Below are 25,855 nucleotides of genomic sequence, written 5' to 3'. Positions count from 1 at the left end.
GAAGAGGTATCAAGGCCTCAGTTACTGGACTTTAATTTCTGACTCCAATTCTTAAAGCTTTACAAAGATGCTGGACATGCGAAGTCCAATCCAAGACAAGCCAAATGCTGTAAGCAAGAGGCAATTGCCTCAAGAAGCAAATGAGGTCACTATTTGAGTAATTTACCACTGTCATTTCACAGATGAGTACAAGCTGATGTGGGGCCTATTTAACTGGAACTGTAGAGATTTAGATTTGGATCCACTGTAGGGCAGAGTATGCCAGAATTTGTTTGCTAGCTGTTTTTTAAATCAATTTTATAATCATGATCAAGCATAATTCAGAAAAATGGTTGACTTCCTACATAAATGAAAAACAGAATTTTGAATGGATACTAATTCAGATTAGTTATTTTTTTCTACCAGCCTCAGGAACAATTAATGGCCTCAAGTCCAAATAATATCAAGTAGAAATACTGCCTGTGTTATGACAATGGTTGAATTCCAAGGTAAACTGTGAACAGTCACTCACATTTCAAAGTCAAATCCCCTCTATATGCTTACAGGAAAGTCTGGACTCTAATTTTCGACTCATTTCTTAAGTTCTTATTGTAGAGACTGCTGCCTGAATCCTAATATCTGTTCTCCCCTTTCTCCATAGTAATAGAATCCTGACTTTGAGCCAGGTATATGACTGCTTGGAACTGACTAGTCCTTCAGCCTCCCTTGCAACTAGGGGTGACCTCCCACGGGACTGAGCTTTGACTGTGAGGTGTAAGAGGAGGTGTTACAGGGCAGCTTCCTGGGACCTTCTTTACTGCACTGCTGGCACATGTCCTTTGTTCTTTTCTCTGTCCGGTCTTTAAAGCATCCTGTTGCTTGGAAAGTGGATGTAGCAGCTAGAGTGCTAGTTGTCATCTTGACCATGAAGACCTAGAGAAGTCCAGGCTCCTAAAGGTTTTGTGAAACACTCATCATACTAGCTCTGGGTCATCTACTTTTGGACATTTACGCGACGGAGAAGTAAATTCCCATGTTGTGTAAGCCAGTTATTTCTGGTTTCTGTTACATGTGTGGAATTTAATCCTAATGACTGAAACCAAGAAACACTCAAATGAATCCTAGGAAGCAGTTCCACATGAAGAAACCATTCCAACCTATACTGTATATAAAAATGCAGCCAGTTGCCTCTCTTGAGTCAGGTTGCTAAGAGAAAAACCAACCAAGAACCAAAACAAACAAACAAAATCTTTAATGAGGACCCTAAATGGAGGGCTAGTCTTCAAAGACTAGTTCTACATGGTTTGGTGGGAAAAGTGCGGTGCAGGCAAGCCAGAGGCCCATCCGCTGGATTTAGCCTCGGGTCGGACACTGAGGGTGTTGAACTAGATATCTTGTCCAGCACTAAATTCTCGTCCATCTTCTAACTCCATTCCATTATATACTCCTTTAAAATACATGAATCCATGTAACGTGCTTACCCCAGTGTCTGGCACACAGCAAGATCCTCTGTCAGCCACTAGGAACCACGTTACCACTCATTTTCATAGTTTCTAGTTCCGTTCCCAGGTGATGCTCCAGGAGGGTTGCTGATGTCCTCTGAGACTGCCTTTTGACCTTCTGCTGATGACCTCTCGCCTTACAGAAGAAGGCTCATCCCCCACACCTACTAGTACTAACAGGAAAAACCCAAGAAAAGGAGATGCCTCAGGTTCCAGGTTGCACAAATCCATGGGAGAAAAGCCAGCAGTGGAGGAGGAAATACACTATTTATTTACAATTCTTTCACTTTATCCACAATTTCCCATAAAACATAAAAACTAAAAAAATAAAACCACCACTTGGGAACACAAGTGTTTTTCTTCAGTCCAGCGGAGGACGGGCCACGAGCCCTCTCTGTGGAGGAGACTGAGGCACATGGAAGGGGAGGCGCAGGGTTAGGAAGAAGGCCTGAGAAACAGCTCCCGATGAGAAATGTAACATGCCTGCATGGAGGGGCCCCACTGGCAGGGAATCAAGGGTGTCACCCACTGGCGACACTGCTTGGCTTCCCAAGAAGATGACAGCTGCTTGCTACCATCCCCCACTTCTCCATTACCAAACACCAAAACTCAAACAAGGGTCACTCAGCTCATGAGCTGGGTGGGGTGTAGTTGTAACAGCGGGGACACTGGACGGATGTCTCTCTGAGAAGAGCCCAAAACCTCAGGGACCCACGAGAAACCGCTTTCCTTGGCACTGAGAGTCACAGCTTCTGTGTTGAATGCAATGCTGACTTAAAAATGTAAAAACAAAAGCCCTCCTCAGATTCTGGGGGATAGGCCGGTGCTAAAAACATGCAGAAGGTCTTCTGCCTCTGCGGTCCTCTCCCTGGGAGGCTGCTAGGGGTGAAAGGTGGGGAGCTTTGTCTGAAGACAGGAAGGAGCAGGGCAGATGCCCCACCAAGGGCCGGAGGGCAGTGGGAGGAGGGGGAAGAAAAACTCTGAGACACTGATGTTCGGGACGGCTGCCTCTGGTTTCAGAGCAGCTCCATCTGCTCAGTGATGCTCATGCTCGCAGACTCCCCGCTCACTTCCCTCCTAGGAGGGCACCCAGAAACCAACCTGGAAGTGCTGAAGCTGCCTCTCTGGCAACTTCACCTGTGCTAGTGACCTGGATTGCTTTCACATGTTGATGCACATTATAAATATAAAATCATATCTGCTACAAAGAGGACATATATTTGTACATCTTTACCCATATACATAATAACACAATTTACACATAATATCTTGGAGTGGGTCATCATGGAAAAAGGATTTGGAGAGGTAAAAAGTCCCTTCTCCCCCCCTGCCCTGATCCTTCTCAAGGGACGCTTGTATATTCAGTCACTGGGCCTTTCCCAGCTGACGGGGCTGGTCTGGACAAAGAAATACAGACAGGTAACTAAACATGGGGTGTGTATACCCACCCACGCACACAAACGCATGCTCACATACTGGTGACAAAAGGAAAAATAAAGTTCCTAGCCCTTGGGTGCAGGCCTCTCCCCAGAGTTATGAGCATCAGTGCCTCCTCCATCTGAATGATCTTAAAAGCTGCACCTCACTGGCTCAGTCCAGGGCAGAAGGTAAAAGGGCTAGGAACTGGGGACAGGGGAGAGGGGCCGGGAGTATTTTGAAATCATAAGGCGTTTTTTGACCTCTGATCAAATCAAACCAAGTCACAAAATGCAACAGTATCAGTTGGGGCTAGGAGGCAAGAGACAGCCAGTCCATGGAGGGACATATGAGTTAAGACCCTGAGCCTTCCCCTTCATTTGTCCAGTTTCTTTTAAAGGGGCAGACAACCCTGTACCTCCTTTTCAGTCCTCTCCCAGAGCTGGGCCCACCCGTGTGGCATGGAATACTGACAGAGGTCCAGGAGACCCATTCAGAGACATGAAGTGGTGGACAGGCACGCCAAAAAGTTAAGACCTGGGCGGCAGATGTGAGCTTTCTACAGCAGGAGTGGTTCCTGGTCGGGCTCCACGGCTTGCACAGTGGCCACAGTGATCAGATCGCCATCAGAGATGGGGCAGTCTGGGTCCCCAAGGGGAGACAGCACCTATCGGCGGTAGTGATTGGGGGCATCAGCAAACATGTACTTGAGTCTGTACGCCTCGGCGAGAAGCAGCCCGATCTCTTCGTTGCCCCAGTGTATCGTAGGTAGGTTTTGTAGCAGCATGAGGAGACCCTGGAAGGCAAGAAAGGACTTTCCTCATCCCAGGACTACAGAGCAAAGGAGCGGCAGGCCCTGGAAGAGCCCCCCCTTCTCTTGGGTCACACACCCCAAAGGTTGAGGCTCCTTCCTCCCAAGCAGTACATGGCCCTCGTTCACCTCCAGGAAGCCTTGAAAAGCCTCTGCTAATTCGCCAATCCATTAACACCTGCCTCTTAAAAAGCATTATAGAGAATGACAACAATAAATAAGGGTATTTAAAAAAGAAAAATAATCACTCATCATCAAATATCTCTAATTTTTAAGTATTCCTTTTTAGTCTTTTCACATGCAAATATCTTTAAATAGTTGTAATAATAATTAGAATTTTATGTGCTTTCAAATAATTTTTTACCAAATTTTCATGTTTTCCCATACAGCCTTCAAAAATTATATTCAATATTAGTATTCTGTCATGTGGCTATACCCTCATTTACTCAACCACTTCCCTTTTGTTAGTAACTTAATTTGCTTCCTTTAAAAAAACCCTTTACATCCTTCAGCATTTGACATTTTTCTCGCAATGCCAATGTTACTTGTAATCACCCTATTTATCCTCTGCTGTGTTCTCCAAAGTCCGTCCTCAAACTGCATGTCCAGCTTATTCCCACTGTTCCCAGCGTACATGCCTCATCCAGCCAGGTCCCTCTCAGCAAGATTTGCTTCTGCCTCCACGATTTAATTTACGTTGTTCCTTTCACTTGGAACACCTTCTCTTTTTCCTCCGCCTATCTAAATCCTATTCACTTTTCAAAGCACAGGTCCCTCAAACAGCTCCATGGAGACAGACTATTAAAAAGGATATTAGAATTAAAAATAAATGTGAGATTTTAGGTTCTCTTTGTCCTTTAGTTACCCATGCTACTATTGCCTCTGCTTCAACTTCTTTCTCTGTCTCTCTTCCTGAACTGGATATTCTTGCTATTTTTCTTATTATAAAAGTAATAGCAGCAAGACACAAACCCCAAAGGCATAAACAGACTGACAGATTGGATTACACATAATTCTGAAACCTTAATATATTGTCTTGGCTACAGGACACAAGTTTATATGATCTTAACCAATATAGGCCATGTCTATCAAAATCAGAAACACACTGGTGTGTGACCCAGGACTATGTCTGTGCCCCTCTCCTCAGGAAACAGTCACACTCCTGCACAAAGGTATTCACTGCATCACTGCTTCAAACAGTGGGAAGTGACACTAGAAAAGTCTCCGTCAGCATGGGAATCACTAGATAAACCATCGTTCTCTATGTCATGAAATATAAGGCAGCACCAATAACAAATAAAGTAGGACTCCATGTGCCAAGATGGAAGATAGCTATGACATTTTTTTAGGAGAAAAACAATATTAAGTTGCAGGAAAATACATATAATATGCTATCACTTAGGTAAATGGGAAAACACAATATACTTATAATTTATATATGCACACATGTACATAAAAACTTTAGGAGGCTAGGTGGTACACCGTTAATGGTGATTACTTTTCAGGATAGGGGACTTTCACTTTCTCATTATACTTCTCTTTCAATCCCTTTGTTTTCAATTTTTACAATAAAGTCTTTGTATATTACTTGTGACCGAACTCTTTCTTTTCCTGAGTAATATACATTCTGTGGAAGTGTTGCTTAGTAAAAAGTAAAAAAAGCAGAAAATAAGAACACTTATAACTTCATAATCAATAAGAAGCTATTTTTTAATGTCTTAGCGTATTTCCTTCTAGTCCTTTTTCTCTAGCTTTTACACAGTTAAAATATGTTCTTTATATAATTTTAATCTATTTGGCATTTATCATAAGCATGTCCTCTAATATTAAAAACTCCTTGTAGACTTCCGGCCAAGATGGAGGCCTAGACTGACACGTTCTCTCTCCCTCCACAACTAAGAAAGACTACAGTTAACACAAAACCAGAAATAACCAGAAGTTCCAGAAAACAAAGCTACATGGAAGTCTAATGTATGAAGTTATAAAGAAGTGGTGCTCGTCTGGACGGGTAGGTGGGGCGAAGTCGGGGCAGAGAGGTCAAGCTGTGCTGGCTGCAGCAGCAGCAGCGGTGACCAGCGGTAAGCACAGACACCTGTATTTAAGGGGAGGTGAGAAGCACTTGGGGAGCACCCCTAGCTACAGACCAAACCCATCAGCTTGTGATTCCAACACCGGGGAAGGCAGATCCCCATTGCCTTGGACTGTGAGGCCCAGAGGGCATGGGGACAGGGGAGGACGCTCGTGGTCTCTCAGTGGAGAGAGATCAGCAGGAATCCATCTCGGACCCTCGGACCCTCGCCCCCACGCATAGCGCCACAGTGTGGTGAGAAGGGTCGCCCAGTAGTGACGAGTGCACGGGGCTCTGCCCCCTATAGAATAGGAGGTGTGACAGCCCGGCCCAGGACGCAAAAAACTGCCAGGATGACAGGGATAATGATAGAGATCCCAATCACGCAGCTGACCAGGAAGCAAATACATGAATTAACGGATGAACAAACAGATAACCTTTCTGAGGCTCAGTTCAGAGCTATAGTTGTAAGGCAGCTTACAGAAATAACAGCGGGGCTTAATCAAGACAGGGAAGGAATGAAGACTAGTCCTGCTGAAATGAATGAAAACACATACAAAACAAGTGGTGAGGGAAGGAAAACCAGGGATCAAATCAACAAATCAGAACATAGGGAAGGAACAGTCAACCAGTGCAGAGAGAGGAAACAAAAAGTGAGGAAAATGAGGAAAAGCTCAGAAACCTCTGTGACAACTATAAGAGAGCGAACATTCGAATCATAGGGTTGCCAGAAGGTGAAGAAGAAGAACTAGAAATTGAAAAATTATGTGAAAAAATAATGAAGCAGAACTTCCCTAACTTGGGGAAGGAAATAGACTTACAGGTCCAGGAAGCACAGAGAGTGCCAAAAAAAAACTGGACCCAGAGAGAACCGCACCAAGACACATTATAGTCAAAATGTCAAAAATTAAAGATAAAAGAGAGAATCTTAAAAGCAGCAAGAGAGAAGAGAATTATGTACAAAGGGGTCCCAATTAGACTATCAGCTGATTTCTCAAAGGAGACTCTGCAGGCAAGAAGGGACTGGCAAGAAATATTCAAAGTAATGAAAAGCAAAAACCTACACCCACGATTACTCTATCCAGCGAAACTGTCATTCAGAATAGAAGGGCAGAGAAAGTGCTTCCAGGACAAAGTAAAACTGAAGGAGTTCATTAGATCCAAACCACTGCTATATGTGATGCTAAAGGGACTTGTTTAGAAGAAGGAGGACCAAAACTATGAACATTAAAATGAAAACTGCATCACGACAACCAAAACAGAAGCTAGGGAATAGAAACAAAGGCAGACTAAGTAGGCAACGAGAGTGGAAATAGAATTATGGGTATGGGGAACATTATGGGGGGAGGTCAGCAGGGAGGGGGAAAGGGAGAAAGGGAGGGAGATGATGCAGGAATTAAGAAGCATAGTAGGAGGGAGTGGAGTAGACAGGAAGATGTTGAGAAGAACTATATGTACAACCAATGGGCATGGACTAAGGGAGGGGGACAACTGGAGGGAGGGGGGGTCACTAGGTGGAGGGGAGCAGAGGGAAAAGAAATTGGGAAAACCGTAATAGCACAATCAATAAAACATTAAAAAAAAAAACCTCCTTGTAGACATTCTCAATGGCCAATTTTCCATGACGCAGATGTACCATAATTTATTCTACATCTTCCTGTTTTGAGCACTTAATTTTTTCTGGTTTTTCACTATAATGAAATTATAATGAACAGCCCTGTGCATAAAGCCATATTTTGAATTATTTCCTTGGGCAAAATTCCTAGGAATGAAATTACTGTGTCAAAGAGCATGAACATTTTAAAGTACTTAACACTCATCCAGAAAATGTGTTCCAGAAAAATGTTCATTTCCTGCCCTGACTGGCATGGCTCAGTTGGTTGAGCATCATCCTACAAAGCAAAAGGTCACCGGTTTGATTCCCAGTCAGGGCACATGCCTGTGTTGCAAGACAGGTCTCCGGTTGGGGGAATGCGAGAGACAACCAATCAATGTTTCTCTCCCTCTTAACCCTCCCATCCCCTCTCTTTAAAATAAAAAAATGAATGAATGAATTTTTTTTAAAAAAGCTCATTTCCCTACATCTCCACCAGCACTGAGTACTGTCATTAAACAAACTTTGTTAATTGTAACTCCTGTCCCTGCGATCTCTTAGTGACTAGGACTCAAAAGCCTTCAGTGAAAATGCTGGTGAACCCATCAAAGAACGTAAGAGAAAGCAAAATTCGACATGCTTCTCTATCCACCCATCTCTCCCATCATTTAAAAAAATGTTGTCCTTGGAAATATAATACCCTCCCTCATGAACTCTGATCTCTGGCCCCTTTGACTCCTCTTCTGCTTCCTGTGCCTTCCCCCAGATGCTCCCCAACCCCACCCAAACTGGAAAAGGTATCATCATTTTTTGCCAGCACCCTCTTCAGAGAGTCAGTCCACTTTTATTCTAACTTTGGCAGACTCTTTATTATAGAGGGCTAACCTTTTCTATACCTCGGACTCTGGCTATCTTAGAATAATGGTTTTAAATACATAAAATAAAATACATAGAATCACAAAGGAGACCAATTAAATTGAAATATAGTTATAAAAATATTTTTAAAACAAATGTGATATTACAATGTATGTACTTCATTTATTATTCTATAACAAGATCTAATGGCAAATTAAATAACTACCATAATTTCAAAGCAGTAATGAACATAATGTTACAATTAGTGACAAAGACAGGCACTACTAACATTACTGTATTTTGTTGCCTACACTCATTGTTGTAGAAAATGCTAACTTTGAATTAGGGGTCACTGAAAATAAAACTAATTGTTTTTTCCATTTACACCCAGGTTCTCCTGACGTCTAAATGTGGACACTAGGTCAAAACCCCTTGCTCTTTTTGTAGCTTGTCCTTCTCTTGATCTACACCATAAATAACAAAAACTCTTATATTCCCTCCAGAGTCTACTTTAACACTCAAGTGTCCACACTAACACTGTTATTAATTTTTTAAACTTAATTCATTCACTGGAAAACTTTCTCTTTTTCGCTTAAATCGCTTTTTGTTGGCATAGAATCTCATTCCCACTTTTAATAAACTCACTGGGTAAAGTCAAGTTGCTATCCTATTTCTTGACGACATACCTCACTGACTCAGAACCAGCCCCTGCCTTCCATAGTACGGGAGCTGAAGACATGACATTTGCTTAGACTCATCCAGAACATAAGTAAGATTTCAGGGCCCTGGAGACTCAATGAGATCCTTAAGGCTACAAGTGATCCCCTCACAGCCAGAGGTTCAGACCAGGCTGCAAGAGCTTAATCAAATGCAGGAGCTCTTAGAAACACATGGGCCCAACACTCTTTCCCGGAGTTTTGGTTTCTAAAGACTTGGGATGGAATCTGGCAACCCTCACCTTTCACAAACATCTCCAATGATTCCAACAGGCAACCTGGTTTGGGGTTACCACTGTAGGTATTAAAATGCTCTTGATGGAACAAAAGCACACTTGAGATCCCAAGGACACAGAGTGACCTTTCATTAGATAAGTTAAGGTAAATCTGTAAAACAAAATACCCTGCAACCAAGTTATTATTTTAATGTTTAAAAGTTTTTGCATAAGCATGTACTCATTGTAACATGTAAAAACTACAAAAGCAGGGGACATGATGTGTATCTATACTTTTTGACATTATAGAACATCCACCATATTTTGTAAAGTGATAGAGGTTACAAAACAAAGCATACAAAATGATTCCATGAACAATTACATATACACAATATTTATTTGTATTTATTCATATAGGTCTGCATAATGAAATGTCTGGAAGGAAATATATCACCTTTGGGACTTCTGGCCAAGATGGAGGTGTAGACAGACACACTGCATCCCCCTCCACAACCAAGAAGGAATACAACTACCTCAAAACTAGAAACAACCAGAAGTTCCAGAAAATCCAAGTGCATGGAAGTCCAGCAAACAAAGATATAAAGAAGAAATACTCATCCAGACAGGCAGGAGGGGTGGAGCCAGGGTGGAAAGGACATAATGTGGTGGAGAGAGCAGTGACAGCAGTGGCAGGCTGGCAGAAAGCACAGTCACACATTTTAAAAAGTCAGGAGGGACACCTGGGGAGCGTTCCCAGCTCCTCACTGGACCTCCCAGCTCACGGTCCCAGCACCATGGACAATAAAGCCTCATTGCTCCTGACTGTGCAAACCAGTGGGGGTTGGGGCGGAGGCAAAAACTGCTGGTCTCACAGCAAGTCCGCTTGTTTAAAGGGCCCCCATGGTCCTAGAATGTCCGCAGACCACTCACTCTGGGAACGACGGCCAGGGCAGCCACTAGAGGGGCACCAATCCAGTGCGGAAGTGGGAGAGGTGCCTGGAAAAGGGGCAAGTGCTGGGCAGGCAGCATTGTTCCCTCTCGGACCCCCTCCCCACATACAGCACCACAACGTGGTGAAACGGGTCACCCTGTACTGACGAATCCCTAAGGCTCCGCCCCTTACAATGTAACAGGAGCGACAGCTCTACCTGGAACGCAGAGACAAACAAAGGAGCCTGTCAGAATGAGGAGACAGAGAAGTATGGCCCGAAAAGGGGGAACGGATCAAGGTTCCAGTGGGAGAACTAAGTGATGAGATAGACAACATAACAGACGCAGAATTCAAAACACTGGTGATACAGATGCTCACAGGCTTGACAGATATGCTTGAGTATAGCAAACACATAAAAGAAGTGAAGGCTATGCTAAGTGAAACGAAGGAAAATCCACACAAAACCAGTGGTGAAGGGAAGAAAACCGGGGTTTCAAATCAATGACTTGGAATATAAGGAAGCAAAAAAGTCAATAAGCAAGAATTGAAAAAAACTTCCCAAATTTTGCGAAGGAGATGGACATACAGGTCCGGAAAGCATGAAGGGTCCCGGGCGAGCTGGACCCAGAGGGGACCACACTAGCATGCATCATGATTGAGATACCAAAGGTGAAAGATAAAGACAGAGTCCTAGGGGCAGCAACAGAGAGGCGGAGAATTGCTACAGGGGGGTTCCTATAGGACTATCAGCTGATTTCTCAGAGGACACTTTGCAGGCAGGAAGGGAAAGGCAACTTGCAACAAGGATTACTCTATCCAGCAAAGCTATCATTTGGAATGGAAGGGCAGATGAAGTGCTTCCCAGACAAGGTAAAGCTAAAGGAGTTCATCATTGCCAAGCCATTATTATATGAAATGTCAAAGGGACTTACTTAAGAAAAAGGAGATCAAAACTATGAACACTAAAATGACGACAAACTCACAACTATCAACAACTGAATCTAAAAAATAAAAACAAAATCCAACTAAGCAAACCAGAATAGGAACAGAATCATAAGTATGGGGATCATTTGGAGGGTTATCAGCTGGGAGAGGGGGGAGGAGGAGAAATGGAGAAATGGTGCAGGGATTAAGCAGCATAATCGGTTGGTATAAAATAGACAGGGGTAAGAATAATATAGGAAAGGGTGAAGCCAAAGGACTTATATGCATGACCCATGGACATGAACTAAGGGGGATGGGATTGCTGGAGGTAAGGGGGGTACTGGGCGGAGGGGAGCAAAGGGGAAAAAAATTGGAACTACTGCCAACAACATAATCAATAAAATATACTTAAAAATATATATATGTATCACCTTTGTGTGGTAAGATTTCAGGTACTGCCCTGGCTGGTGTGTTTCAATGGACTGAGTGCTGGCCTGGGAACTGAAAGGTCACTGGTTCAAATCCCTGTTGGGATACACGCCTGGGTTGTGGGCCGGGTCCCTGGTTGGGGGCATGGGAGAGGCAACCTACCAATGTTTTGCACATCAATGTTTCTCTCCCTCTTCCCTGCTTTCTAAAAATAAATAAATAAATAAATAAATAAATAAAATCTTTAAAAAAGAAAAAGATTTCAGGTATCTAATTTTCTTTCTACATATCGATATTTTCTAATTTTTCTATAATGGTGACACACACACAAAATTGATCTTTTTTTTCCACAAAGCAACAAAGGGATGATCTTTCTAGAAGAGAATATTCTTTGCTGGGATAGGGTCTACCTGTAATTTCCAATTCGAGCCTTGCTAGAAACCTCCCAGAATCCTGGAAATAATCTCCCTCTGGCCAAATTAACCTCCCCACCTTCCCCAAGGACAGTGAGGCTTAGGTATGAGGAACCACTCTGCCACCTGGTGGCTATGCCTAGGAATGCACCCACCATGGTCGGCAGCCGTCCGTCTCGAGAGACGATGGTGTAGCTTCTTAAGAGTCTATCTGCACCGCCGAGAATGGCTGTGCAGTCCGACTCGGGAGTGACACGGTATCTGTCTCCTCCCGTGTTGAATCGACATCTTGTGATGACGCTGGAGTGTCCTCTCCAGTGAAGCTGAAGCTACAGAGCCCGGGCAGGGTGATATGGAGGGTCTGCTGTTGCCCATGCAGCAGACCCCCCCTCTCTTCGCAGCTGAAGGGTCCAAGGGAAAGACGGAGTCAATACAGCTTGGCTTCAGGTGCGCCGCAGGAGTTGCCGGTGTTGACTACAACGTCAAACAGCTCCGGATTTTCTGTCGGGGTTTACTCCCTTAGCCTTTCCCCTGAAGAGGTATGCCGCAAGGCAGCGGAGGTTTTTTGGAGTCAGAGTTTTCCTTCTCTGATGTGCCCTGACTGGAAGATCGAACCAGCGACACTTAGCTCGCAGGCCCGACGCTCAATCCACTGAGCCAAACCAGCCAGGGGGACCCACCATGGTAGTGCTATAACAATGGAAAACCTGCCCAATATTGACAAATTTGAGAAAGAGATTAAGAGGTAGAAGCCAAATATTCATAGCTGAGAGAAGAAGGTGTTAGGCACAAATCAGGTGCTTTTATATAGAGGCAGAGAAGACACACTGCCTGGGCAGAGAATGATTGAACATTCATTACAAAGCCAGCGCACAGGAGCACTACGTAGGACACAGTCACATGAAACACAACAGCTTGTGGGGCAAGCAAAAGAGAGGGTTCCAAGTTAATGAAAAGGGGCAATGGCTCTCACAGAACAAAAGTTGGAAATGGTTGAAATAGTAAAATAGGACCTGGCAGGGGTACCTGCTGAAAACCCACAGATCACAAAGAAAAAGAAATATGGCAGAGGAGGAATTTGAGCTGTGTGTGCATGGGGCGGGGCGGGGGGGAGGGTACAATTAGATAAGGAGCAAAGGGAGAAGAAGGATAGTAGATAATAAGCAAAGAGACTTTGGTAAGGAAAAGGTTCAGGGAAAACCCATTAGAAAATGTCCAATAGAGGGAAGAATTGATAAAGAGTGAAGAGATCAAGGATAACAACCATTACAGTGGTAGTATCATTTACTAAGCGCTTAACTGCATACCAGACAAGCCCTAGATGCTTCACATTTAATTGTCACACCAACTCTAAGAGATACACATTAGGTCCATTTTACAGATGAGGAAACTGAGGCACAGAAGTTAAGAAAGTTGCCTAGGGTCAGTGAGTAGTGCTGGGCTGGGATTTGAACCCAGGCAATCTGTGAGTGAGAACTTGTACTCATAACCACTATTCTACATACTGCCTGCTTTGGAGTGAGAAGAAAACTAGGGCATAATGTAGAACGAACGAAAAGGAAAAAAAGTCATAGGAAAGGCTGTTTGAAGGAAATCTGAAAGAGTTGATTAATTTTACTCAGTGCTAAGAGTCAAGCACAACCAAAGATAGGACATATAATAACTGACAGCAAAATAACTTAAGGCCACATAAAATATATATTACTAAATAAGGTACTATGCGTAGAATCATTTAGTAATACTAGAACATTCTTTGAAAATGTAAAGTATATTCGGGCATGTAAAAATACTTTCTTATTTAAATAAATACTCTAAAACAAATCCTTCTTGTTTTGAGAATCAGTGAAAACGGAAAACAATTCCTCTGGTTTCAATTTTCAAAAACGTGTCCTTTAGGTAAACTTTTGAGAGTCACACCTCTTCATTGTTTCCCTAGCATCAAAGTACCCAGTGCATTTGGCAAGGTCCCCCTCAGAGAAAACCAATGGCCTTGATGGCTTGCTCTGTTTATGTGTCGAGGCATCATGTCCTCTCTCCCAGCAGCCTGCTTTCTGTAGATCTTCAGTTCTCAGGGCTCTCTGAACCCTTCTTCTGGGCAGGATTCAAATTGGCAATTTACTGGATATCTGTGAAGAGGGGGCCTGCATTTGGGCAGCATTCTACGATCTCACCCTTGAGTTCCTGCAAGAGTGGTGGGTGGATGCCATCTGGTTCAAGGGATGTATTTACATGTACAGGTATCCCCCATATAACACGGTGCTTCTATAACACGGTTTCGCTCTAACACGATATGACTACAGAAGATATCCAAGAATTGCTGGTAGAAGAAGAAACTGATGAAGCAGTTTTGGTGGAAATGACATCTGGAATGTGCCAAGATAACTTAGGGGACGATAGCACTGATGAAAATAAAGAAGTTAAACAGTTTACTCTAAAAAGCATAAAGAAAGACTTACTTAGCCAAACAGTTACAATCATATTTCTTAAATGAAGATCCTTGCACTGAAAGGAGCACAAAGTTTAAGAGAGAACTTCAGAAGTGTTTAGCACCATATAACGAAATTTATAAAGATATCTCAGCTAAAAGCAAGCAATCTAAAATAACAGATTTTTTGCAAAAGGTAGAGCATAGAAATCAAGATAATGCTGAAGAAAGTTCAGAGGATGAGGCTATCTTATCAAAAAGAAAACGCATTCAGTTAATGGAGCTTAGTAGTGACAAAGGAGCTTAGTGATGACAAAGAAAACATTACTTAATTCATATTAATATGTAATACTTTTGATGAAAATTGCTTTAATAAAGATATTTCTCTTAATTATAAAATAGTATGTTTTTTTTAATTTTTGGAACCTAACCCCCTTTTTGCACTAGTTCTTTGTTTCGTATAATACGGATTTACATAACGTGGCATTTGTTAGAAACCTAACAACCATGTTATATGAGGGTTACCTGTAGTTATTTAGGCTGGGAATATCCCACAGGCTTAGCACTGTTTCATTTAGTAACTCTGACCTGTCTCCTGCAAAAGACACTTTCAGAGTGGGAATCTCTCCAAGGTCGTCTTCAGTAATATGAAAGCAAAGGATTCTGAGGCCAGCTGCTACTTCGGTTTAGTCATCAGCTGGTCCCAATGACTTCCTTGTCAGTTTCCATTCTATGTAGTTAAAGGAATTTTGGTTATTGGTCCTTGGAGCCCCCTCGAAATCAGTTCTGAGACACCTGAGGCTTTGTTACCACCTGCCCTGGCATCTCTGTGGGGTCCCCTGCTCTTCTAGGCTCTCCCAGATGCTGTCCCAAGGTGACTTTTTAGACTGTAGGGTGATCAGGCATTTGCTCAGGCACCTGTTCTAATTTGGGCACACACTTTTCCTGGATGCATTGTTATAGTCAAATAGTTTCCAGGGTACCTGGGGGTTTCTTTATTCTATACAAATAGTTTTTATAAAATATAAACTAGGGATTTGTTATAAAATGCAAAATGTTAATTTCTCATCATCAGTGATTCAAGAAAAAACAATGGGTCCCTGGGTGGGGCTGGGGACTACAGCAGCTCCAGAGCGGGCCAACAGGCACGTTTGCAACCTCCAGCAGATGGCCATTCTGAGGGCAGCTGCCGCCTGCCCCTTATCTGTAAGCTTCTTGTTCACTGCATGCTTGGAGGCATGGGTCCCTGGGTAATGTGCATCTTGAAGTACTGGGGAAGGTTTCACAGAAGCTTGACCTTGACGGACAGGCCAGTAAGGGTGGCCATGCTGCAGCAAAGATGGTGGGTATGAAGGCTTTGGCCGCTGCGATCTCAGCTCGCTCACCTGAACCTGGACTTGCTCTACTACGTTCAGTTCTTCTGGCGTCAGTGGGTGCTCTGGGTCATCAACGGAGGAAATCAGATGGAAGAGCCCGTGCCTGTTCCAATGCTGCCAGGGACCCTCGCGCATGTGCTGGTGCTGCCAGGGCCCAGCTTGTGCCCATCACCCATGGTCACAGCCACTCCCTCAATGCTCAAGGATGAGCAGGTGAGCATTCTGCAGGGGGCCACCCACCCCCAGTCACAGAACCACTGCAAGCTGATACAAATTTCCCAGGCACTGTCTTCCTAAGTGCCTACAATTTGGCATAGCTTGTACTCTTCTAACTGTACGTTGAATTCTTGAGTTTTGGAGGTTATTTCCCTCCTCCCTCCCAGCAATCCCTTTTGTTTGGTTGTATTATGCGGTGGTGCACTGACCACAGAGGGCCTGCCACACTCACTCACAAACTCAATCACATTTCCTGTCCTGGGTTTGACACAGGGAAGTCTCCCCCAAAGTCTGAGTCCCACACTGGCTTCAATGGTGTACTCTGGGTGTTAGGAATAAAAACATGATTTCCAGTGACCTAGTTGTTTAGATTCCCTACCCTCATTTAACATTCCAGGCTTAGCCTTGGCCAGAGGGTGAAAGCTGCAACTCCACTCTCGTCGTCTATTTTTTTTTTTTATAATTTATTTATTTGTTTGTTTATTTTATTTTTAGAGAGAGGGAAAAGGAGAAAGAGAGGAAGAGAAACATCACTGTGTGGTTGCCTCTCACTCGCGCCCAAAACTGGGGACCTGACGTGCAACCCAGGCATGTGCCCTGACTGGGAATCGAACCAGCAACACTTGGCTCTCAGGCCAACGCTCAATCCACTGAGCCACAGCAGCCAGGGCTTGTTGCTTAGGTTTTGTTACTTGACCCTGGCATGTACACCCCTGAGAGGAGGCTGGATTCTGCAGTGGCACCAAGGCATCCCTCCTCATTCCATCTCCAAAGAGCTGGCAGTGCAGGTCCGGCCCGGACATCACTGGGGCAGGCTTTAGGGCTGGGGCTGTTGATGTGATAAATGAAGGGGGTACAAGTTTCCCTCTGTTTCAGAATCAAGCTCAATCTCCTCCCCATGGTCTTTTCCAATTCAGTCCAGGAAGCCCGTGCTCTCCCTTCACTCTTCTGACACTCCAGCCGCCCTGCCTTCTCCCTGCCTCCTTCCTCCCGGGCACCTCAGCCTCTTTCCCTTTCAGCGGCAAGGGGTGGCTCCTCTGTCAGGCTGGCCACAGCTGCAATGTCCTCTCCTCTAGCTCACCCTCAGAAAGCACCTAGCGAAGTGTGGGCCCAGGGCAAGGACTGAGAAGGCCTTGCTTTTGGGGGGTCCTACATCAGAGTGGGGACGGCAGGCCGCTCAGCTCTCACAGGCTCAGCCCCGCTCCCTTTGCTTGCCTCTCCTTTTAGGACCCACAGCAGCCCCAACAGGCTTCTTCAGGCTAAGCTGGGGGGAGAAGCCCCCTCCCTCTCTCCCTAGTGCACAACTGCACATGGAGGTCCTGATGTTATGAGTTAAAGTGCTTATTCCAAGGCCAGCATCGCTCTAGCTGGCCAGCACTGACGCTTCCCTTTAGCTAGGAAGATTGCCCACCATTACTGCTCCCATTCCCAGCACCCTCTGCAGCGTAACCCCTTGCACCGCCACCCCCACCCCCCACAGCCGATGGTTCTGTGACTGGCAGCTCTGAATCCTAGTGGTCACATGTTTCCCTTCAGACCCCCAAGTTGCCAATAATATCAAGACCCTCACTACCAAAACTCAAGTATTCAATACAGTCATTTACTCTTCAGCCTTTCCCTGTGAAAAAGAAGCTGTTATCCATTTTGATTTGGGTAACTTTTACAGGGTCAACTGTCTATTTCATAGGTGGGTTTCAGTGTTGTTGCACCCCCCCCCATCCACTTACTGAACCATGCGCCCTTCTATCATGCATCTTAAAAAACAAAACAAAACCTTTTAAATGCAAATAACATACAGTAGATCTTAATACAGCTGGATGACTTTTAAAAATATTTTATTTAGTTTTTAGAAAGAAGGGAAGGGAGGGAGAAAGAAAGGGAAAAAAACATCGATGTGTGAGAGAAACAATTGGTTGCCTCTTGCGTGCCCCCAGCTGGGGACCTGGCCCGCAACCCAGGCATGTGCCCTGACCGGGAATCAAACCAGTGACCTTTAGGTTCACAGGCCAGCGCTCAATCCACTGAGCCACACAAGCCAGGACTGGATGACTTTTTATATATGTAACCACCACCCAATCAAGATGAAGAACACTTCCTGTGCCATAGAAGACTCATGTTCCTCCCCAGTCAACATTCCCCAGCAACCACGGACCTGACCTAAACCATCAATTACTGTTGCCTGTTCTTGAACTTTACATACATGCTTTCCCACCACCTTATTTCCAAAGTTATCATAACACCTTTAAATATTTTTTAGTGGCAAAAATCTGGCTTAACCAGGGCTCCTTGGCGAAACAGCTAATACCAAGCCTAGAGTAAAGAAAATAACAAGATAAGCCTGGAACATCCCATGGTGCCAGAAAGTAAGGAAATACTTAAATATTCATTGGGGTCAAAAAGACACCAGAACCAACCTGAAGGAGCACTCAAGGCCTAAAGCTGGACAATCTGAATAGCAAAATAAATAATGACAGTGTTGGGAAACCCATAAAGTAAAATAAGTACTTATGAATCTTATATCGATGTAAATAAATACTTGAATAAGTAAATGGGAGAGAAGGAACATCTCTTCCTTAGAGTAGAATGCCAAGTAATGCGGAAGGAATGATGAAAATAGGAAATCACTATTAGGCAAACATCACAGTAATGACTGTTATAGGCAAGAGCCATTAACAGATGTTACGATTAGCAGGTAAAAAAATGATGGGAAACAGGGTAACTACATAGTCTCCAAGTGTCTCTCCAGAAGATATTTATTAATTACCAAGAAGAAAATACTAACTTTTCAGTGTGGGAAGCCCAGTAGACTGACCTAAACCAGTGATTTTCAAACTTTTTCAATGCGTGGCACACATAAATTAATTACTACAATTCTGGGACACACCAAAATATATTTTTGCCAATCTGACAAAAAAATAGGTATAATTTTGATTCATTCACACGAGACAGCTATACACCAAACGACCCTAAATTAAGAGGCATTCTACAAAATAATTAATCAGTACTCTTCAAACATGTTGAGAATTTTCTTTGTCATGAAAGACAAGGAAAGACTGAGGAACTATCCCAGATAAGGATCCTGGCCTAGAAAAAGGGCACTAATGCAAAAACTGGTAAAATCCAAACAAGGTCTGCAGATTAACAGCATTTTATCAATAACAACTGCTGGTTAATTTGAGGCACTGTATGTAAGATATAATATTCGGTTAATATGGGTGGGGTATATGGGAACTCTATTATTTTTGCAACATTTTTGTACTTGTAAAATCACCTCAAAATAAAAAGTTGAGAGACAGACAGACAGACAGAAGTCCTTTTAAAAACCTGGTGTGAGTGGAATCCCTCCTCCCCTGGCCCTTCCTAAATCTGATGTCCAGCCTTCAGCAGGCAGGTGGCTCTCTCAGGGCTGGGGCTAAGGACTTCGCAGACAGAGGCCCAGAGCCCCCGTCTGCCCCTGCGCCCTGCACTAGGTCCCAGTCAGCTGAGGTGATCATTAGAGCCCCTCCATTCCCAAAGATGTGTGCAGGGTGCTTTCGAGCCCCCTGGGCAGAAAGCACGAAAAGGCCTCAGAATGACACAGGCCCTCCTGGCAGTGGATGAAGAAAAACTCAGAGGCCAAAATGGTGGGAGATCAAAAGGAGAGCCTTAGAGGACTTTTTTTTCAGTTTTAAAACCACCCAATTCTGTTAAATATTTACTTTATGAAAAGAAGTCCTGCTAGCAATCGTCAGTAAGAAGGAAGGAGTGGTGAGAGGGTAGGGGAAATCTTGGGACGGGAAGGTGTGGGGGAGGGGAGACAGAGAGGAGAGGAGGAGGAGGAGGTGGAGGAGGAGGAGGAGGAAGAGGAGAACACAGATCCTTGCCTATGAGCAGCTACCAGGTAAGCACGGTTTCCTGGTCTCTACCACTTATTCCCTGGGTGACCTTGGCTTAGTTACTTAATCCTACCGTGACTCAATTTCCCCATATGTAAAATGGGGTATAATTATGGCCTACCTTGTGGGATTGTTCAAGCATTAAATGAATTAACACAGGTAAGCATTTAGAACAGTGCCTGGCACATTAAGTGTTAAGGATTAGTTATTATTAGCTTGAACCTTATGATATTGCCAATATTTGAACATTTTGACTTATAAAAACAATCTGATAAAATGTAATCTAACATGTGCCCTGGCTGCTGTGGCTCAGTGGATTGAGCGTCGGCCTGCGAGCCAAGTGTTGCTGGTTCGATTCCCAGTCAGGGCACATGACTAGGTTGCACGTCAGGTCCCCAGTTGGGGGCGCGAGTGAGATGCAACCACACAGTGAAAAAAAAAAAAATGTAACCTAACATTATCATCATTATTCTACGACACCAGCCCAGGCTGAGGGCCACAATTGCCGAGGCCTCCTCCACCATGGAACAGGATTGGCCCAGCTCTGCTGGAAGTTCTCATTTCAAGCAGCCCATGGCCCAGACGGCCAGGCCATTCTGCCCCTCCAGCAGCTGTGCACAGGCATGCCTCAGGTTCCCATGCCCAGAGGTCTCAGGAAGGAAGCCTGTTAATGTGATCCTCTTTTTGTCCATTTTGGTTGCCTCTCCCAGGCAACTGCTTTGTCAGGGAGAAGCAAGTGCCCATCCTGGGGGCTCTCGCCACAGCTGGGGCACTGCCTTTGCCCATGCACCCTCTGACTCCTCCTCTCCAGCCCCATTTGTTCATCCAGCGTGGCAGCTGCGCCCAGGGTTAGCCGAGCATGGTTTAGTCGGGTCAGCTAAAAAGCACTAAGAGTTGGGTTTCTAAATTCTGTCTTCACTTCACTGCTCCCCAGACTCAGGAGTATACTGCAGGGCTATTTGCACAGTACACCATTCTAACCAAGTCACATTGTAGTCATTTGTACAATCCCCATTATAGCCCTAGGAGGCAGGTAACTCTTAACCCCATTTAACAAGTAAGAAAACTGAGGTATCAAGTGCCAATTTACTTCTTAAGGTTGCACATCTAGAAAAGCAGCAAAACTAGGATTTGACCCTAAGCAGACCAGCTCCAGAGGCTGTGGCTTAATACTGCTGTTCTGCATAGTCCCCAGCTTTAGGAGAAGGCTCGCTGCTGCTTGGAGCTCTCCACTGGCTCCCCGCACAGCTGGCTCTTCCTGCTCTTTCCTGGTGATGAAGGGCTGGTCTGCTGAGACCGCCACAACTCTAACTTTCACCTCTGCAGCAACTTCATCTGTTTTCCTTTGAGCCACGGCAGCGTTCAGCACTGGCCTGTTTGGTTCTCTTGGATACTTATATTCATTCACAGCGCATCCTTTGCAGTGGTTTGATTACAGGAAGCCCTTTTCTCTGCAGAGGTCACAGGCCAGTATCTCACCATCTGACATGATGCTCTTGTGCCCTGTGCCATGCTTCTGTCTCCTCAAGAACACCTCCTGTCTATCCTAACACAGCTGGATCCATTTTTTTTCTTTTATTATTCACAGAATTATAGAGCTGTGGGGCTGGGAGGAGCTTTGCAGATTATCCAAGATTATCCAATTTCATTGTCTGTTCTATTTTGTCTATAAGAAAGAGGTGAGACTCCTCGTAGGACTGCAGTGTTACACACAGCAACAGACAAAAAGCTCCACTGTCATTCTGTAGGTTATTGCAGAAAGACCTTCAGTCCATCAGATAATCGAATATGCTACCCAGAAAGAACGTCACTATGTCTAACCCAGTTGTAAAGTCATAGACTATTATCCTATGCTCTGTCAATCCTGTGAATCGCTAAAAGCCATTCCAGGAAACCCCTCTACATCCCTGAGCTCATCTGAGAAACATTTTTATCACATATGACAAGGCCCTCTGAGCCTGGCTTATGGTAACTAAATTAGATCCCATGCTCTCAGTATGCTGCTCCACTTCAACCACGTTATCGAAGTTGATGGCTCACTGCAGCCCACGGCCGTGGCAGTGCCTTGTACTCACTTATACTGGGACATCACACGTGCTGCTTGTTGGCAGAGGCCATAGCTCTTTATCAGCTGCCTGCAGCCTTAGCACCACAGTTGGCATCTGCTCACAGAGGCCTGCTCTTTCCTTTTTCTTCCAAAGCTCTTACTTAGGCAGGTCGTTTCTGTCTTTCCATCTATTTGCTGAACAGGTTTCTGCCCACCTAACACCAGTCACGGAGTGGTCCTCCTCAGGGATCACATGGAGATGCTGCTGCTCTTGAGAACAGTTATCTTACTAGTTAGACCTTAGAAAAACACTCAGCCTTCCCTGGCTTTCTTCTGCCTGCTTTAAAAAAAATAGATGCCCAGGACTTCTGGCCAAGATGGAGGCGTAGACAGACAAGCTGTGTCTCCCTCCACAACTAAGAAAGAATAAAACTACCTCAAAACTAGAGGCAACTGAAGTTCCAGGGAATCGAGCTGCATGAAAGTCCAGCAAACAAGGGTGTGGGGAAGAAATACTCATCCAGACGGGTGGGAGGGGCAGGGCCAGGGCAGAGAGGACGCAGTGTGGTGGTGGCGGCAGCAGCAGCAGCAGGTTAGCGGAGAGCACAGTCACATGTTTTAAAAAGCCAGAGGCAGACCTGGGGAGCGTTCCTAGCTCCTCACCGGACCTCACAGCTCACGGTCCCAGCAACGGGGAAGGTCGAGCCTCATTGCTTCTGACTGTGCAGACCAGTGGGGGTTGGGGTGGAGGCAGAAACTGCTGGTCTCTCAGCAGAATCTGCTTGTTTAAAGGGCCCGCATGGTCCTAGAACACCCACAGACCCGCCCACTCTGGGAACCACGGCCAGGGCAGCAGCTGCAGAGGTGCCAGTCTGGTGCGGAAGCGGGAGAAGTGCCTAGAAAAGGGGCGAGTGCTGGGCAGGTGGCTTTGTTCCCTCTCGGGCCCCTCCACCACATACAGCGCCACAATATGGTGAAACAGGTCGCCCTGCACTGACGAATCCCTAAGGCTCAGCCCCTTACAATGTAACAGGAGCGACAGCTCTACCTGAAACACGGAGGCAAACAAACACAGGAGCCTGTCAGAACGAGGAGACAGAAAAGTACAGCACAAAAGGGGGAACGGATCCAGGTTCCAGTGGGAGCTAAGCGACAAGGAGATAGCCAGCCTCACAGATGAGGAGATATACGACCTAACAGACGCAGAATTCAAAACACTGGCTTGACAGATATGCTTGAGTTCGGCAAATGCATAAGGGAAGAAGTGAAGGCTATGCTAAGTGAAATGAAGAAAAATCCACAAGAAACCAATGGTAAAGGGAAGGAAACCGGGGTTCAAATCAATGATTTGGAACATAAGGAAGATAAAAACAATCAACCAGTGCAGAATGAGGAAGCAAGAATTGAAAAAAATGAGGAAAACTTCCCAAATTTTGCGAAGGAGATGGACATACAGGTCCGGGAAGCACAGAGGGTCCCGGGCAAGTTGGACCCAGAGGTGACCACACCAGGATGCATGATGACTGAGATGCCAAAGGTGAAAGATAAGACAGAGTCCTGGGGGCAGCAAGAGAGAGGCAGAGAGTTGCCTACAGGGGGGCGCCTATAGGACTATCAGCCAATTTCTCAGAGGACACTTTGCAGGCAGGAAGGGACTGGCAAGCAGTATTCAATGTGATGAAAGGCAGCCTGCAACCAGTATTACTCTATCCAGCAAAGCTATCATTTGGAATGGAAAGGCAGATGAAGTGCTTTCCAGACAAGGTAAAGCTAAAGGAGTTCACCATCACCAAGCCATTATTATATGAAATGTCAAAGGGACTTACTTAAGAAAAAGAAGATCAAAACTATGAACACTAAAATGACAACAAACTCACAACTATCAGCAACTGAATCTAAAAAATAAAAAGAAAACTCAACTAAGCAATCATAGGTATGGGGATCATTTGGAGGGTTATCATCTGGGAGGGGGCAGGGAGAGAAATGGGGATATGGTGCAGGGACTAAGAAGCATAATCAGTTGGTACAAAATAGACAGGGGGATGTTAAGAATAATATAGGAAAGGGTGAAGCCGAAGAACTTATATGCACAACCCATGGACAGGAACTAAGGGGGGTGTGATTGCTAGAGCGAAGGAGGGTACTGGGCAGAGGGGAGCAAAGGGGAAAAAAATTGGAACTACTGTAACAACATAATCAATAAAATATACTTTAAAAAATAAAAAAAAAGAAAGAAAAAAAAAATGGATGCCCATTTGGAAAAAACAACCCTCAGTCCAGAAATGTACAAAGCAGTAAAACAAAAGCTCACTACTGTCCCCAGAGATAACGACCATGAACAGCCTCTAGGCCTTTCTCTCTGCAGACTACAGAGTCTGGCAAGCTCTCTCCTCAGATCCATTTCCTATCCCCAAGCCTCTGGGAGCGGCTGCCTGGCATCCCACCACCTAACACGTGCCTCCCACCCTTCCCAGGCTTCCAGGATGCTGCACTCACAGGTCGCCCCCCTGCCTCCCTCGCTCTGTCTGTCTCTTCTCCCTGGCCTCTTCATGTAGCAGTGTGCCAGGGCTCAGGCTATCCCCGTCCCCTCCGCCTTAGCGATCTCAGCCACTATCTCGGCTTTAAGGAACATGGAGCTAAAGCTCCTAAACATGTATGCCCAGTCCAGAACTCTCTTTCAAATTCCAGACTCATGAGATTTATCTCTCTACCTTACAACTCCATCTGGATATCTAAATGGTAGTTAAAATTCAACATGCCTAAAACTGGACTCCAGATCTGCCTCCATAAACCTGCTCCTCCTGCAGCCTTCTTGTAAACTGTGCAGTCATACTGATTCATTCCTTTCTGTTATGCTTTATCCCCAATTCAAAAGGAATTCCTGTTGGCTCTACTTACAAAATATATCCAAGATCTAGCCACTTGTCACACCTCTATTGCCACCATCCAGATCCAAGCCACCCTCCTGCTCCCCCTGGAGGATTGCAGTAGTCTTCTGGGTAGTCTCCTGATTCCACCCTTGCCCCCACCCACAGTCTACATAGAAGCCAGAGCAATCTTTTAAAAATATGTCCGATAGTGCCCCTTTTCTGCTCAAGACCTTCTTATGGCTCTCCTTCCATTCAGAGAAAAAGTCAGAGTCCTTACATTGTCTACAAAGTCCTCTGTGATCTGGGTACCTTGTAAGTTTTCTGGCCTCGTCTCTTCCAACTCTTCTCCTGGACCAGTCTGCTCCAGGCCACACTGGCCCCCATCATGATTCCGCAAACAGCAGGCACGCTGCTGCTTTAAGGCCTTTGCACTGCGTGTTCCCTCTGCCTGGACTCTTCCCCAGATGACGGTGTGGCTGGCTCCCTCACCTTCCCCAAGCCTTTGCTCAAATGTCACCTTCATTTGGAACCGCAACCTACCCCTTCCCTACCACCTAATAATCCCTTTATCCTGCTCTACATTAGAAAATTTTTCTTATCATCCTCTAACATTCTTTTTAATTTCCTATGCTTTTATTTATTATAAATCTCTCCCCCAACTATTCAATAGAATATAAGCTCTATGAGGACAGAGACGTCTGTCTGTTTTACTTTCTAAATTTATCATGTGCTTTCAACAGTGTCCAGCACGTGGAAATGAACAAATGCTTGTCAGTGAATGGATGAGAGGCCTCTTGGGCCCGCCCAGCAGGTCTGCAGCAGCCTTTCAGGCACTAACACCCTTTCATACTGAAGAGCTCTGGGCTCCTAGGACTGCCTGCCAACTGGGAGTGGCAACCTCTACTGAGCACCCCTCTTCCCAGCCAGGTACCTGCTGTGGCACCTTCTGTCTGTTCTGCCTACTAATGAGTCAGCTCCCATTTTGATGCCCAGTCCCAGCCCAGGCTCAGCTCCTATCTACTCACCTGGAAGTCCTCCTCATCCAAGATCTCTTTCCTCCACTTGATCAAGAAAGCTGCACACACGTAGAGATGGAAGTGGGAGAACCCTTCTGGCTCAGACTGGGAAGGCAAAGAACAGAGTTAGGTCTCCGAGCCCCGACCAGCAGCTGGCTCCAGTCCTCTCGGGCCCAG

At 45.1% G+C, this 25,855-nt stretch overlaps 1 protein-coding gene across 2 annotated transcripts in view; it reads right to left on the bottom strand.

Annotated features, from left to right (window-relative positions):
* Positions 1-1,216: 1,216 nt before the first annotated feature.
* Positions 1,217-25,855, bottom strand: part of TBC1D22B (TBC1 domain family member 22B) — a 97,570-nt gene continuing 72,931 nt past the window's right edge. For both annotated transcript variants that reach the window (XM_090282329.1, XM_090282330.1), the window contains exons 12-13: positions 25,688-25,783; positions 1,217-3,693 (exon numbers count right to left, since the gene is read on the bottom strand). In XM_090282329.1, the coding sequence (XP_090138455.1) occupies positions 3,565-3,693; positions 25,688-25,783 (225 nt within the window). In that variant the 3' untranslated portion in view covers positions 1,217-3,564. The remainder of the gene's footprint in view (positions 3,694-25,687; positions 25,784-25,855) is intronic.

This window comes from Furipterus horrens, unplaced genomic scaffold (genome assembly GCF_987537825.1).
Source record: "Furipterus horrens unplaced genomic scaffold, mFurHor1.1.pri manual_scaffold_6, whole genome shotgun sequence".
NCBI classification, from domain to species: Eukaryota; Metazoa; Chordata; class Mammalia; order Chiroptera; family Furipteridae; genus Furipterus; species Furipterus horrens.
This window is presented reverse-complemented; position numbering and strand designations above follow the sequence as displayed.